The following is a 15,307-nucleotide window of genomic DNA, read 5'->3' as shown; positions in this document are numbered from 1 at the left end:
CAGGCGCAGGCCTCCCGCTCGATCCCCGAGGGCCCCGCACCGAGACGGCCCCCGCCCGCTCGCGGCCCGCGCAAAGCCCCATTCATCCGGTGCTGGTCCCCGAGCCGCCACCGGCCTCCGCTCCCGCGCGGCCCGTCGGGTGGCCTGTGGCAGCGGGGGCCCGGGGGTGGCCGTGCGGCCCGGGGCGATCCGGCCGAGGAGTCGGCGAAGGCCTGCGTTTCTGGGCAGAGCCCGGGAGCTAAGTCTGGGTGTCTTATCCTCCCGGGCTATGGATTGCCAAGCCACGTGCTCCGTGAGACAACCTAAAACATGATCCTTTGTGCTCTACAGTTAGTTCTTTGTACTGGATTAGAATTCTGTGGCTCTTGTGTGAATTCTTTTGAATTTTAAACGTAATTTTCCCAACCTAGGTATAACTGCCGGCAGAAATGTGAGTCCTGTATAAACGCTAGCAGACCCATCACAACTTTTTTTCCTCTTAAGGAAGAACACAGATTTTTCTCAATCAGTAAAAACTCAAAGGGTTGCCTTGTTTTAACGGTAGTGTTTCTTTCTAGGCCCTGTTTTCTCCATCATTGTGTCCTTAGTCTGTGCGTGGCAGTACCAGCATCTGCATCTTGCAGATGAGGAGCCTGGGGCAGTTTCTCCCCGGCACTGGGAGTTTCAGGGTTTAGGGAGATCAGTCAGTCTGTGCAGGTGTGGTTGTTGCATCTGGGGGAGGGTGTCGGAGTCCGGTGTCTCACTGCAGATCCCGGAGAAAAGCTTTGGGTTGAAAGGCTTTTTTAATCCCTTGCTTTGTGGTGAGGCCCTTCACTAGTGGGGATGATGGCTGTGGCCACTGGTGAGCTCTGGCGTGGCCAGTAGGGTCATATCTCCACCCTCCTCCACAGGACACTCACGAGGACCACGACACCTCCACCGAGAATGCCGACGAGTCCAACCATGACCCCCAGTTTGAACCAATAGTTTCTCTTCCTGAGCAAGAAATTAAAACGCTGGAAGAAGATGAAGAGGAGCTTTTTAAAATGTAAGTAAGTTGGTGTCTTTTCAGAAGTAGGCATTTTTAGTATAAGATAGTAACTGGTTTTTACGGGTGTCAAGGTCTTGGCTTGACCTTTAACCACACGGAGAGTTTTGTGATGGCTACTCCCACGTGGAAATCAAGGCTGTTGTTAGAATCAACTCATTCCTAGGTCCTGGGTGTCCCTGCTGCCCTGAGGCCAGTCCTGGGGAGGGCATGGGCACTCCCAGGTGTCATGTTACCACTGCTCTGTCCACAAGGGACATCTCCCCAAGACCCCTGTCCTTGCCACCCTTGCCTCTAAGACTCTCTCAGCCCCCTGCCGCTGGTTGAGCATTGGGTCTTTACTATTATCTTTTTTCCTTAAGTGTGGGGGTACTTTGAAGTTTATGAATTTCCAATTCAATACTTTTAGTATACAAAACAATGCCTGGAATTACAAATGAGAGTGGGCGGTGCTATAGTCATTAAAGTTACTCTTTAAAAATCATACGTGATTCTTGGTGCTTTCAACAAGAAGCTACGGTGGCCGTGTCACTTTGAAGCAGTGGTCACAGAAGCCGTGCATCCAGATGTGTGCAACAAAGTGACGGCACCGCGCGGACACGCAGGATCGCAGGAGACGCTAATGTAGCTACAAGTTAGTGGAAATCAGGGGGAAGCAAACTCTCCACCCATTCAAATTCTGTCCAAGATGCCAGGTTATGGTTTGAGTGCTTTGCTGTGGGTCAGGGGAGGGAAGCAGAGGGGATCCCAGCACTGCGACTCCTCCCTCTAAGGCAGGGAGGCTGGAGAGACCAGCCCCTCCCCACCACTCCCAAGGGTCTGGGGAAGGAGAAGCTGTCTGCACCCCTTGGGTCTCAGAGGGTGCTGGGCGGCTCCATAAAGATACTGGTTTTCTGGGTCTCTGATCTGCATAGAAATGCTGCTGCACCTCCTGGCATCCTGAGGGGGGTGGGGCCCTCATGATGGGGGTGGGGCCCTCATGATGGGCCTGGGACTTCTTCCTGAGGATGCATCTCCCTTGACAGAGTTGAGTTTGGAGAGCAGAGTCTTCCATAGGAAAGGGACCGGCTGAGCTGGGGTCCTGTGGGGAAGCAAAGGGCAGGGCTGCTCTGGACAGGAAGGCGGGCTGTTGGGCCAGAGCCTGGAGGCCTGAGCAGAGGCCTGCAGCCCCATCTTCCCAGCAGAGGGAAGGCTTCTCGGCTCCTGCCTACTTCCGTGCTGCCCTTGTGGCGCCGGGGACGCCAGGGAGCCCCCCGTCCCGTGATTGCAGCCTTGCCCAGGACGTGGTGGGCTCTCTGAGAGGTCAGGTCTTTCTGTTGGAATACGTTGCAACTTCTAGGAAATTTTTTCCTTTTTTTATTGTGAAGTAAAAACCTGGAGTTTGTTGAGCCGCCTCACTCTTTTGTTGACGTCTTGACTTGTGGTTCTGGGAGTAAAAAGAAAGGCAAGGGTGTCTCGTGACGCCGCAGGCGCAGGCTCATTCGTCCCCTTCCGTGCTTGCCTAACCCCTCGCTCAATGGCTTTCCTCAAAGGCGGGCCAAGCTGTTCCGGTTCGCTTCAGAGAACGACCTCCCGGAGTGGAAGGAGCGGGGCACCGGGGACGTCAAACTGCTGAAGCACAAGGAGAAGGGGACCATCCGCCTCCTCATGCGCAGGGACAAGACCCTCAAGATCTGCGCCAACCACTACAGTAGGTGGCCCCGGGCACAGTGTGGGGCGTCCAGGGAAAGCCACCTGCAGCTTGGCTGGCGAAGGGGTGACAGTAAGATTCCCCCCATTTCAGTCCCTTGGTTACTGGGCTGCTCTGGAGCCGCGAGTGTGTGTCTGGAAGCAAAAATGTCCGGCGGGGCAGGGCCCCTCCTCTGAGCACACAGGTGACCCTGGCAGGAACCAGAGGGAGCAGCCCTGGAGGGTGATGTGGCCAGATGAGCAGGGAGGGGCCTCCTGGCAGCACAGTCCCCCTGGCCTTCACGGGCCAGACTCCATGTCCCTGCCCAATGGTCCTCCCACCCTGCCCAGGCCATCGGCTCTGGCCTGGTCCTTGTCTTCCAACCCAATTTGAGGTGTTTCCCCGGGGGTTTTCCCTGACCCCCTGCTTTTCCCAGAGCCAGGCCAGTCACTGGGTTGTTTGCTGTGAGCTGCAGGTGGGTCCCAGGCCTGGTGCCCTGTAGGAATGCGGGATCACTGGGTGTCTGTGGGCTGGGATGACGCGCTCGGTTTAGAATGTGACGTATTCCTGGGGCTGGGCATGTCCTGTATCTCAGGAGGCTTCTGCCAGGGCCGTGGGGTGAGCGTGGCTCTGGGGTGCTCCTGTTTCTTGGGGAGCTCGTCCCCCTTGAGTCTGTGCAAGGTCTGAGGAGATGGACAACTGTGCTTATTCCTGGCCGTGGCTCAACCTTCTGTGACGTACGAGCAGGTCACGAGGCCCTCAGTGTCCACTTCTGGTGGCCTCGTTCCCCGTGGTGTCCCTGGACAGTGCAAGGCTGAGAGTGGTTGCCCTGGTCTGACCATGGCCTTCCTGAGTGATCACTCCACTTCCTGGCTTCCGCTCCTCTGCCGCTCCCCACTTTCTGTGGGCCAGGTCCCAGATGGAGCGGCCAAGCATGGACACAGCCACGTGGTGGGTGCCCTTCACTGGAAGGGCTGGGCGCACCAGGCCTTGTGGCCCATGTCTGCGCTGGGTCTGGGGGCTGCTCAGACAGGGGCAGGGCCGTGGGGCTGGGCGTGAGCAACCATGGTGGCATTGGAGGCCTTGGCTGAGTTGGGATTGGAAACCCTCGCTGAGGTGTCCTCGTGGTCAGGGAATGGGCCACCCTGTTCCCAGATTCAGGGCGGTCCTGGTTTTAAGTGAACATAGGATGTTTTCAGAGGTTTGGGTAAAATCCAGACCCCACAGGACTTTGTCTGAGCCTGGTTGGCAAACCCCAAACCAGGCCTGTTTTGCCCCAATTCGGGCCTTCAGGGGTCAGGGTGGGTGGGCCAGCTTGACGGCTGCACCATCCTCATGGGGCTTCTCTCTCCAGTCACGCCAATGATGGAGCTGAAGCCGAATGCAGGCAGTGACCGTGCCTGGGTCTGGAATACCCACGCAGACTTCGCTGACGAGTGCCCCAAGCAGGAGTTGCTGGCCATCCGCTTCCTTAACGCCGAGAGTAAGCAGGCCTGGGCCAGCCTGCCGCTGCTGCTTAACGGTGTAGTGGTTTGGTTGCAGACGCCAGTGCTGTTGCTTTCCTGGGAGAGTTGACGGCAGCTGGGAAGCGTGTGGTGGGGACTGTTCCTGCCCTGCCTGATGGGCCCTCGGGGAAGGGATCTTGGTGCCCTCGAGGTCTTGCCCAGACTCTTGAGTCCATGACAGTGTGGTTCCTTTGCTGAGTTCACAGGGGCCTGTGCTGGCAGTCTGCCCAGGGCCGACCTGTTCTCTCACCATGGCCTGAGTGCCAGCAAGGGCAGTGCCCAGGCAGACCTCTCCCCTGCTGGGACATCTTTCCAGCTCGGGTTGTCAAAAGCAGCACCCAGTGGGCCCTGGGGTGTTGGTTGGGCGCTGGGGCTCAGCACCCCAGTAACTGAACATCCAGTGTTGAGTGGACCTCGCCTCTCCTCTGGGAATGGGGCCTGCAGGAGCAGAGAGCAGAGCGCCTGGCAGGAGCAAGGCTACCTGCCCTGCCCAGATGGGTGCCAAGTCAGGCAGGGAGGTGGAGGGTTGGGGCAGCCTGGGACAGGCCTTATGAATCTTGGAGTTTCAGACCCACCAGGACACGTACTCCTCACTGCTCAGGGACCTTAAGGGGGTATCTTTTCTCACCTCTGCAGATGCACAGAAATTCAAAACGAAGTTTGAAGAATGCAGGAAAGAGATTGAAGAGAGAGAAAAGAAAGGTGCCAGATGCCCATGGGGTGGCGGGCGCCCGGGGGGGCTCTGCAGACTCACTCTGCACCTGACTGCAGCCCCAGGCGGGTGCTTTTTCTGTCTGCCACAGCAGCATTCCGGGAGGCTGTGACCACTTTGACCTGTTAAGGGCAATGCAGCCACCCCGGTACATGGGTGCTTTCTGAGGGGCAAGCCAGCCACTGGGGCCCCGTGCATGTGCTTTCTGGCCTGGCCTAGCAGCCAAGTCATGACGTCTCCTGGAGTCTCCCAGGGGCTGCAGAGGCTTGGAGAGGTCCTCGTGGTCACCTGCTTACTCAGGGCCCCATGCTGGTCGCCAAGCATCCTGAGCGGGGTCCCAGGCGTGAGCACGTGTTTACCTGGAGGCACACAGGGAAGTGGTCTGTCCGCTGCCACGGGGCTGGGCAGAGCGGTGATTCTTTCTTACTGCATTCCTGTGTCTTGGCAGGATCTGGCAAAAATGATAGTGCCGAGAAAGTAGCTGAGAAGCTAGAAGCTCTTTCGGTGAAAGAGGGCAAGGAGCCTGAGAACGAGACCAAGGAGGTGGCTGAGGAGGAGCAATGAGTCGGCTCCCGTTGTGTTCTTTCTCCCTGTCTTTTCCCTTTTTCTTTTTTTAAATTTTGCCCTGCACCCTTCTTTTTGGTTTGTTTTTATTCTGTTTTGTTTTTACAAGGGACTTTATATAAAGAACTGACTTCCAACATTCAGGTTGTTTTTTTCTAAGTTTTTGCCCTAATGAAGACGACTTCAGAAAATCCATTACCCAGTCGTGAGAATGTACTGTGCTAACTTTCTTTTCCATAGTGGAAACACTTATTTATAGTCATCAAAATAGCAAATAAACAACACGTTTGAAACTTGCATGGAGGCAGGACCATGTGTGCGTCGGCCCCATCCTGGGACAGTGGGTTCCTGCCCCGTTGGCTGTCACACACGCTCTGCTGTGTGGCCTTTGGGCCGCGGTGCGTCTGAGCTGGTGCTGGTGCGGCAGGTGGCCTGGGGGAAGCCAGTGCTGTCCTAGAGACCTAAACAGCCCTGCTTTGCCCCATGGCCAGGAGCAGGGAGGTTTTTTCCTGGCCTTTGGGGGAGAGAGGAAGCCCACCAGGTCCCCTTGGCTGCGGCACAAAGAGACCTAGTGGGTCCCCTGCCTTCGGCTGGGCATCTTTCGTTGGCCCTCAGTCCTGGCAGAGCCACCTGTCCACAGCTCGCACATCTGGCCTGGTGCTGGGTGCAGGCGGGGCTCAGCCCCACAGCCATCCTCGGAGAAGACCTGTCTGCGTGCTCCTGGCCCTCCGTCTGGGTGGAGGCTGGGGACATCTGCAGGAGCTTTCAGTAAGGGAGGACTTCAGGGATGCAAGCGGGTTAGTGCCATTTGGAGTTTGTCCTGTAAGGCAGGTAGGCCTAAGCAGCAGAGAGGTTCTCCAAGCACATGGTCTAATGGCCTGTGTCCCGCGAGACCACCCGGGCTCAGAGGAGCTCCCACAGGGGAGGGGAAGGAGCCTAGCAGGAGCCGACCCTGGAGCATCTATCAGAGGCTTCCATCATGGCCCGGCCCTGGCCTGTCTTCCCTGTGTCCCATTTAAACCTCACTTCCTTGGCACCTCTGGTGGAGGCACCTCCAAAGGAAGCCAAACTGAAGACCTCACTGGCCTTGGTCACGTGCTGGCATCCCAAGCCCTCGCTTGCTCGCCAGGCACCTGTGGTGGTCCTTGCCTCCCAGGGAGGCCCAGGGAGGGACGTGGAAGCTTTTGCACCTCCCCATTTCAGTCGTGATGCTGGTGGAGGTCACGATGCATTGACCGGAAAGGCTGGTGCTGGGCTGTGGTCCTCCAGGGAAGGGTGGTCAGACACCCCTGCCAGCACAGAAGGGACGTGGAACATCTCTGCTTTGGGCTGTAGTACATGGTGAATCCCACTTGCTGTAAAACACCAGACTGACTTCCCTCCTCTTGGGTGAGGAGATGTGTCTCCAAGGGGGGAACCCTGAGCGGGGCGGCCCCTCAGGGTGGCTGGGGCACAGCCGCGCTGTGACCAGGCTGCACTGCAAGGTGTGACAGCCAGGACGATTAGGGACACTGTGGGGGCTCCTCTGAGCCCCCAGCCAGTGTATGTCCAGGTGGACTCCCTGAGGCTAGGGTGTGTGATGGGGTGGGGGTGGGGCGCGAAATGGCCACTCTGTTCCAGGTCAGTCCCCTGGCCTGCAGCTCAGGCACTCTGCTGTGCTCAGGAGAGGACACCTGGGCCATGGCCTCACTGGGTCCACCCCACCCGGGACCCCTCTGCCCAGGCAGTCGGCAGGGACCTCTTCAAGGGGGACACGTGCCCTTCCTGCCCACGCCCAGCGACAGGTGCTCACTGCACAGCTCTCACCCCTCACAGACCTGGAGGCCCTCTGGGGGCCTCCGTGTGTGGGCCACAGAAGAGCCGGAGCCAGGGCCAGCCAGGCCCAGGGGGTGGCGGAGGGCTACAGTGTGTCCTCAGGCCCTGAGGCCACCAGAGGCTGAGGCAGCCCGGGCAGAGCAAGGAGGTGTCTGCTCTCCGCTCACCTCTGGGCCCTGGGCCTCCTGAGGTGGGTGGGCTCCCCGATGGGCAGAGGCTGTAACTGGGGTGGTGGGAGGAAGCCCATTACCACCTCTGCTGTCCAGCAGCTGCATTAATGCCTCTGTTCTGGCCCCCAAGCCCAGTTTCCTTTCTAACAGCTCACGGCCCTGCCTGCTGGGCTAAGACCTTAAGGCGAGGTGGGGTCTTCCAGTCTGAGGAGTCCCAGGGCCTGTGCAGTGTGGCCCAAGGAGGTGGCCCGAGGAGGTGGCCGCTGGCCTGCACGGGGTTCTGGCTGTAGAGAAGCAGATGGCCAGGGCCAGGGAGGGCGAGGGCCCCACATGGATTCTGACCTGGGGAGGGGGCAGATGGGTCTTGGTTTCAGAACAGAGGACCCAGGGACCGGTCCTCACTGTGGAGGCTGTGGCCCGCCCACGCGCGGCCCAGCACTGCGAGGCTGCTGGTCCACCTTAAGCGACAGCAGTGGCGGTGCTGGCGGGGTGGGATTTCCTGCAGGAGGTGGGCCTGCCCGCGGGCCTATCCCAGGCACGGGCAGGGTGCCCGGCCCTTCCTGAGGGGCACTCCTTTCTGTCCTGGGAGGCCTGCAGCCTGGGCTGGGATGCAGAGGGACCAGCAGACCTGCCCTCCTTACCCTGCCTGCTGGCCCTGTGGCTCAAGGGCTGTGAGGTGGGCAGGGGATGAACAACCAAGGTGCCCCTGCAGTGTCACAATCCCCCACCCTCATAAATGCTGCGGGTGGGGTGGGGCAGGCGGGGTGTTGCTCCAGATGGGAGGGGCCTGGCCCTCCAGGAAGAGCTCCGAGGTGTTTAGGGAAAGATCTGTGCAAACAGGGACCCGGAAGGGACCTACATGCTCCAGCGCCTAGGCCTCTGGGCTGGGGACAGGAGGCCTGGCGGTCGCCGTGTGTACCCCGGTGGGCAAGACCTCAGGTGTGCGGCGGCCGCATGGCCTCTGAGGGTCACGGGCTCCCAGCCTGGAGTTGGAGGAGAGGCCCCGCTGCGGGAAGGTCCGCCGCCGGCTCTGCCCCGAGCTCAGAGGGAGGAGGAGGAGGAGGAGGGAGGTTGCAGGCCGGGCAGGTGGGAGGGGCCGGCTGTCGCGAGGGGGCCCCGCCCGGCCCCACGGCCCCTCACCGCTGGTCCACCTTAAGGGGCGCGCTGACATCAGCACGCTGTCTCCGCCGCCGACCGGGAGGTGGGATTTCCTCTGCTGCCACCGCTGCTGCCTGGGTCCTGCCCGTCCAGCCGGCCCCGCCCGCCCGGCCCCGGGGAGGGATGCGGCGGCGCGGTGCCCAGGATGCCCCGCAGCCCCGGGACGCGCCTCAAACCCGCCAAGTACATCCCGGTGGCCACGGCGGCCGCACTGCTGGTCGGCTCCAGCACCCTGTTCTTCGTGTTCACGTGAGTCGGCCGCGGCGCTGGGGCCAGAAGGGGCAGGGCTGCGCACAGCGGTGGACGCGGCCTGGCGGGACCAGGGCCGGGGTTGGGCTGGCGGGCTGGGCTGGGTGGGGGCACCAGGGCCGTGGGCAATGTGAGACCCCACTCTGGGCCAAGGATGATGCCACGAGTGTGCCCTTCCTGGGGTGTCAGGGACAGGTGAGACCTGGGTGTGAGGACACTGGCGATGGCCACCCTGTGAGCATACCAGGCAGGCCCTGGGTGCGAGGCGCCGGCCCGGGCAAGGGAGTGCGTGCGGGGGCTGCCCAGGGTGTGGCTGCAGCCCTGCCCTCCCCACGAGGGGAGGGGGGCTGCCCAGAGCCACCAGCCCTCCTTGCTAGGAGCCAAGGACGACTCTCAAGTGCCCTCCCAGCCGTCCGGCCCCAGGCCAGAGCCAAGTTCCCGCGTAGGTGTGGCCTGGCCCGGCTGCCACGTGCCTGCCCCATGGCCACCGCCGACGCTGACCTGGCAGTGCCCTCTGCCTTCTCTTGACCTCCTTCTCAGGAAGGTCCAGTGGTCACAGCTGGAGGGCCCAGGTCAGGCCACACCCAGGGACACTGGCCTCAGTGGGACCCTTGAGGCAGAGGGTAGGTAGGTCCCGGGCCCATGCAGACCAGGGCAGGCGCTGACCACAGTTCCCTCTGCATTGTTGTGCCACCCCCCTCCCCAGGGCTCCTCAGGCACAGGGAAGGGTTGGGGACCCCAGGCTTCAGCCATGCAGGTCTGCTACCACCTCCTGCCACAAGTCCCAGGCTGGGACACAGTCAGGTCACCAGAGTAACAACCACTCTAGCCTTCCTGGGGACCTGAGGCTTGGGGTGGCCGCAGCCAGTGGGGCATCTGTTCCAAGGCAGGGGTGGGCAGAAGCCAGCCGGGTACCCTTTCACCTTAGCCGGGGCAAGGGCAGCAGCACAAGGATGGAAGGCTGCATTGGGCACCTTGGAGGTAGGCGAGCCCCGACCTGGAGGCTGGGCTGGGTGGGCACCACAGGCTGCCAACAGCGTGTTTAAAAAAGGCCTGTGTGGACAGGCTTATTTCTGGCTTTGGCGAGCAGACTTGTTCTTGTCACTCAGATGCTGCTGGCTATGAGGCTGTGGGCAGCGGGCGCGGGCCGAGGTGGGATGCGTCCTGCTGAGGCTTCTGGAGGGTGGGGCCTGGGCAGGGGTCTTGCGGGAGTCTGGGCCCTGCTTCCCTGCAGCCTGGCCTCCACGTGCTGGTTCTGGTTTCTCACTCCCCAAATGCAATTCAGCATTTGTCCTGACTTTAAAAGGAATATGTGTTCTCTGATGAGAACTTGTGAAACGCTGGGAAAAAGTTCAACAAGCAACTGAGATCAGCCCCACCCCAGGGAGCTCACCCACCTCCTCTCCCCTTAGGTGCACACAGGCCCCCTGAAGGGTGCTTGTCCTGAGCCTTCCCTTGATCTCAGAGGGTCCTTACTGTCCTGTGAACTCGACCTGCCCCAGGGGCTGGGCATGGAGGCTGCCTACCCTCCCTCTGCTCTCACTGCTGGGGTTCTGGGTTCTGGGTTCAGTGATCCAGCGCTGAGAGGTTCGGGGTTGCCTCAGGGCAGCACAGGTGTGCCCTGCATCCTGCCCTGAGTGACTCACTCTGCCTGAGAGACCATGCGGAAGATGGAGGTGCAGGGGTGCTAGCCGGCGTCCAGGTGCAGCAATCATCTTGCCAAGGGACCCTCACTCGCCCCCTGGAACAGGGATCCCTGCACCCCATGGCCACATTCCTTGGCTGAATGGCCATTGAGGACCCTGGCTGGCGCCCAGCCCAGTTCTGCTGGCGTTGTAGTTCCTGAGGGGGTCTGCTGGGTAGCCCAGGCCCAATGACACCACCCCCAGTGGGCTGATTCCGGGTAAGCAGGGGCCAAGCAGTCCCCTTCTTGGGACAGGCCTCTCGTCACCCCGGTACCCACACCTCTGCCCTGTTTCTGATCCCAGGCCCACTGCAGACTCAGACACCTGCTCCTGGGCCCTTCCTACCCTGCCCTCGGGGCCCCACAGGATTCTGTCTGCTCTGCTCCTTGGACTTCACTGGGAGCTGAGTGGTCCCCGGCCCCCGCTCTATACTCAGTAAATATGTTGCCCCTTTGAGACAGGTCCACGTAGGCAGCAGCTCCGGGTGTCACTCAGGGTGGGGAGCCCAGGCCTAGAGGACCAAAGACCCCTCCCTTGGGCCAGCTCTCTGAGGGGCTTGGCCAGCAGGACATTCAGACATGTCACCAGGAAAGGCTGGGGTGTGGGGAGGAGGCCCAGAGCTGGGGGTGTCCCCCCACGAGGATGGGTAGCATGCCTCAGGGTAGGTTCCTGGTGGCCCTCCTCCTCCAGGAAGCCTTCCTGGGTTCTTGGTACAGTTCTGTCCCCCTGGACCCCAGAAGGCTCAGCGTCAGGCCGGGTCAGGTGCTGGGAGGTGTCTGAGAGTGCCGAGGCCAGGTCTCTGCCCCTTCCCCTTCCTCCTCCTGGAGCCACCTTACAGAACGACAGGGACCCTGTGAACATGAGAGGGCCAGGGCTGCTTGGTGGGATACCCATGCCTGGGGCCCACACTGGGCTGTCTTGTCTCTGTCTGGGGCCAGTGGGCTGACTTCTGGGATGTCATGGCAGGTCCCCAGGATGGGCCTGAGCCCTCCCTATGCTTAGAGGCCCAGTCAGCCAGAAGGCCCAGCCTAGGACAGTGAGAGTTCCAGTCCAAGACCAAGCCAGCCTGCGGCGGGCCTAGGTGGATGGAGCCGCTGGCAGGGACCATATGGGGAGGGGGACACTTGGTGTTAGCCCCCTGCCAGGACTTGCTGTGTGTACCCCTGGTCCCCTGAGCTTCAGTTTCCCCATCCGCTTGAGTGTCTGTAGGGTGGGTGCATGTGGCCAGAGGCCCTGCCTGGCTGGACCAGGCAGAGTAGCCGCAGACCCTCTGGTTCCGGGTGTCCCGTGTGTGAGCTTCATTAGTCAATGTTAATGAAGAACCTGATTTAAGTGAAAACGTCTGAGTTAAAATTTTCCATTCTGCATTTAGCCGAGGCGGCATGGTACGCTGCAGAACCCCATCCTGCTGGGCGGTGTCTCCCACCGGCCCAGGTGGGGCCGTGGTGGGGGCTCAGGAGGGGGGCCGGCCCGGGGGAGGGGCCTGCAGTGTGTCTGCCACCAGTGGGCAGTGTACAACCCCTGCCTGGCAGGGCGAGCCTGGAGCACACCATTCCCTGGGAGGGGAGTGGGGTGTCATCCCTGAGGGCAGAGAGGTGCTCCTGGAGCCTGGCACAGACTCAGGTGGCCGGAGCAGTGCTGCCTGCCAGGCCTCGCCCACGGAGCTCGTGTGTCCTCACACATCCTCACACTTACCCAGCCCACAGGGAGCTGAGAGATGTCCAGAGAGGGCTGGGGTGTGTGGGTCAGTGGAGGAGGGGCAAGTCTGCATCTGTGTTTGTGTGTGAATGAGGGTACAAATGTGCCATTGTGTGCACGAGTGTGCATATCCATACACACGTCAGCACACACGTGCCTTTTGTGTTGATCACATGTGCGTGTGTGTATGCATGCTTGTGCAGTATCCACACATGTACGCCTGGAGCCTTGTGTGTGTCTGCATGTGTGCTACACACGTGTGCATGCATGGGTCCCTGCATGTTCATGTGGATGTGCGTGTGTTCTTTTGTCTTCTCCCCTACTTAGCCGTTCCTGGGCCCTGGCAGCATTGGCTAGTGAGCCAGTCCTTGTTGGGCATGACCCAGGCCTCAGCCCCTCTTATGGCACAGCCTGGGGGTAGAGGCCCCTGGGGCGAGGATGGGGGGACAGAATGCGTGCCAGTGCCTGATCCTGGGTCTGAGTGAAGCCTGGGGGGCTGGAGGTGGTGAGTGGAGGGTGCAGTGGCTCAGGTCCCAGTCAGAGAACCCATGCCCTCCCAGACTTGCCCAGCACTGGCTAAAGCCCCACCCTGCCCTCCCCGGTATGTGCTGCCCACGCATGCAGTGGGTGCGTGGTGTCCACCCTGGGTAGAGGCCGTCTAGAGCCTCATTGCAAGCGTTACTCCATCACCTTGCAGCTGCTGCTCTCTCCAGCCCCAACCGTGTCACTCAGGGTCATCAAGGCCCAGGGAGGACAAAACAATGTGGGCCTCCGGGGCGGGGGTTCAGTCCCTGCCTTGGGTGACAAGCCCTCAGATACCCCTGATTGTAAAATGGGGATGACAGAAGCGCCGCCCCCCAGCCTGAAGGGTGGGATGCATGGTTCACTGAGCAGGCCGGTGGGCAGTGGGCTCTCAACATCTGCCGGTAAAACTTGGAGGGCAATGATGAAGGGCCGCGCTCGGCCCCCGTCCCACGTCCTCCCGCCTTCAGCGCCCGCCTGCCTGCTGCACTTCGTGTCTGCATGTCTGTCCGTTCTCGGCCGGTTCCTTCCTCTCGAGAGCAGGCTGGCTCCCCAGTGTGCGACAGTGCAGGTGCCTGAGAGCCACGTTTTCCTTTTGCATAGACTACATGGTCAGCCCTCCCAGCAGGCGCGTGGGGAGCTGGCTCGCAGCACCAGGGTGGGTCCGCGGTGCCCACCTCTCCCAGGTTCTGGCTGTGCCTGGCTCTCTCTCACCTGTCTTAACCGGCATCTGGGCTCCTAGCCCCCTCCCACCCATTTGGGCAGACCATGCCTCAGGGACCCACCGTCATCCTGCCAAATGACATTGGATCGGAGGTCACAAACATACATTGAGCGCTGTCTGCACGCCAGGCTCCAGCGTGCAGGGGTGGGGAGTATGGAAGGTATCTGTTCTGGGCCGCCTGGGCAGGGGTGGTGGAGGAAGGCCTCCTGGCAGCAGAGGACCCCGTGTCCTCAGACTATGCATCACTTCCACGGCGGGTTCTGGAGAAGAGGTAGGGGCAACTCACGGCTCCAAGCCTGCCGAGTGTGCTGCCTGCCGTGGGAGCGGAATCTTTAAATAGCCTCTTGCTTTCCACTAAAAATAGAGAAGTTCCGCTACCATGGAGGTGGTTGCTGGGGTGGCAGGGCTGGCTCCTGGCCAAGGCAGGCGTGGGCACCAGTGTGGCCGGCGTATGCCATGGGGGCGGGCAGGGCCACGGGCACGACTCACTCTGCAGGTGGCCACAATGCCCTGTCCACATGGTCAAGTCTGGTGTAGGGGATCCCCACCGGCCCCCCAGCTACACAGAGGGCCTGAGTGCGGGGAGGGAAGCAGACCCACTGGGTGCCCCTGCTTATCACAGCAGCCATGGGAGAGATGGTGAGCCTGAAGCCAGAGGGGCTTCGTAGTGGCCTAGTGGGCAGAGACCCACCACAGAGTTGGGGCAGGGGGTCACAGGCCATGTGCCTGAGGACTGGCGAGTCTCCAGTGAGGGGGCACTCTGGTCAGGTCCTGTGAGGCCTGAGGAAGATGCTGTCTGTGCCAGAGTGTCCACCAGGGAGGCGTGTGAGACCTTTGCAGGGAGCCATCAGTCTGAGAAGGCTTCATGGAAGAGGGGGCAGCCTTGGAGCCAAGTGGCGAGGGGTGATGAGAGATGGCGGAGGGGTGGGAGTCGCCATGCTTTTAGAGTCTCCAAGTATTCTGCACTGCCCTATAGAGAGTAAGGTGACAAACTAAAAAGAAGAGGCAGCCTGGGTGGGGATGCACCCGGGGCCCAGGCCCTGAGACTGCACCCCTCAGGGAAGAGCAGGGAAGAACCCCCCATGCATTTACCGACCGAGGATTGGGGCTCCCCACACCACACCCCAGAATCTCCCTGGCAACAGGACCCTGCCAAGCTGGGGACAGGTCTGGGTGAGGCCCAGGACTGACCTGAGCTGCCCGGCAGGTCACTGGCCTCTACCCATCAGAGCACATGGGCAGAGCCAGCTCCTTTCCCATCCTGGGCTCCCACCTCCTGTCTGTATCTCCCCATCGAGGGCAGGGGACCCGGAACGATTCCCAGCTGGGGCAGGAGGACGCGGCTTGGCTCTGGCCTATGGGCCTCTCTGAGTCTCAGTCTGCTCAACTGGGGGTTGAGCTCCTAACAGGCACTCAGGGGTGTCTGGGTCAGGGCTGGCACACACGGAGCCTGTACACAGCCCCTGAGGGTTGAGCAGAGAAGCAGTGGGCCCGTGGCAACAGTGGTCTCCCTGACTGCCATGCTGAGCGCTGCACGCGTGTGGCCAAGCCTAATTCCTCTGCCCCGCGTCCCCTCCCCACACACCTGCCACACCCCCAGACCCAGCTCTGCACTGCTGTCCAACACAGGTGCCCATGGTTGACACGAGCTGTGTCCCCAGCCGTTCCTGTCTACAATGGCATCCTCTTCCTCTTTGTGCTGGCCAACTTCAGCATGGCCACCTTCATGGACCCTGGCGTCTTCCCCCGAGGTAGGGCCCTGTTCTGGGGCAGCTCATCTGGCTGACTTTTGCTAGAGTGTGAGTGGCT

The 15,307-nt window shown here is 61.1% G+C and overlaps 2 protein-coding genes and 1 non-coding gene across 7 annotated transcripts in view; all 3 read left to right on the top strand.

Moving 5' to 3' along the window:
* The first annotated feature begins 71 nt into the window (after positions 1–71).
* Positions 72–5,774, top strand: RANBP1 (RAN binding protein 1). Its single transcript, XM_024763712.1, has 6 exons — positions 72–292; positions 891–1,027; positions 2,560–2,717; positions 4,051–4,179; positions 4,838–4,903; positions 5,362–5,774. Exons 1-6 carry the CDS (start codon positions 269–271, stop codon positions 5,475–5,477), a joined length of 630 nt encoding a protein of 209 aa, XP_024619480.1. The 5' UTR covers positions 72–268; the 3' UTR covers positions 5,478–5,774.
* Positions 4,946–5,071, top strand: LOC112412322 (small nucleolar RNA SNORA77). The gene has a single exon (XR_003005784.1). It is a non-coding gene; the product is annotated as a small nucleolar RNA SNORA77 (small nucleolar RNA).
* A 2,278-nt stretch (positions 5,775–8,052) lies between the features above and the next one.
* ZDHHC8 (zDHHC palmitoyltransferase 8) overlaps positions 8,053–15,307 on the top strand; it is a 16,385-nt gene continuing 9,130 nt past the window's right edge. The window contains exons 1-3 of one of the 5 annotated variants that reach the window (XM_024763910.1): positions 8,365–8,401; positions 8,620–8,869; positions 15,128–15,249. In XM_024763910.1, the coding sequence (XP_024619678.1) occupies positions 8,766–8,869; positions 15,128–15,249 (226 nt within the window). In that variant the 5' untranslated portion in view covers positions 8,365–8,401; positions 8,620–8,765. Of the gene's footprint in view, positions 8,139–8,364; positions 8,402–8,619; positions 8,870–15,127; positions 15,250–15,307 lie in introns of those variants that run through there. The other 4 variants (XM_024763906.1, XM_024763909.1, XM_024763911.1 and 1 more) reach the window with 4 other exon arrangements.

The sequence above is a fragment of the Neophocaena asiaeorientalis genome, unplaced genomic scaffold (assembly GCF_003031525.2).
Source record: "Neophocaena asiaeorientalis asiaeorientalis breed wild unplaced genomic scaffold, Neophocaena_asiaeorientalis_V1.1 scaffold110, whole genome shotgun sequence".
Taxonomy (NCBI): domain Eukaryota; kingdom Metazoa; phylum Chordata; class Mammalia; order Artiodactyla; family Phocoenidae; genus Neophocaena; species Neophocaena asiaeorientalis.
Note: the sequence above shows the minus strand (reverse complement) of the source record. Positions and strands in the feature narration are given on the sequence as shown.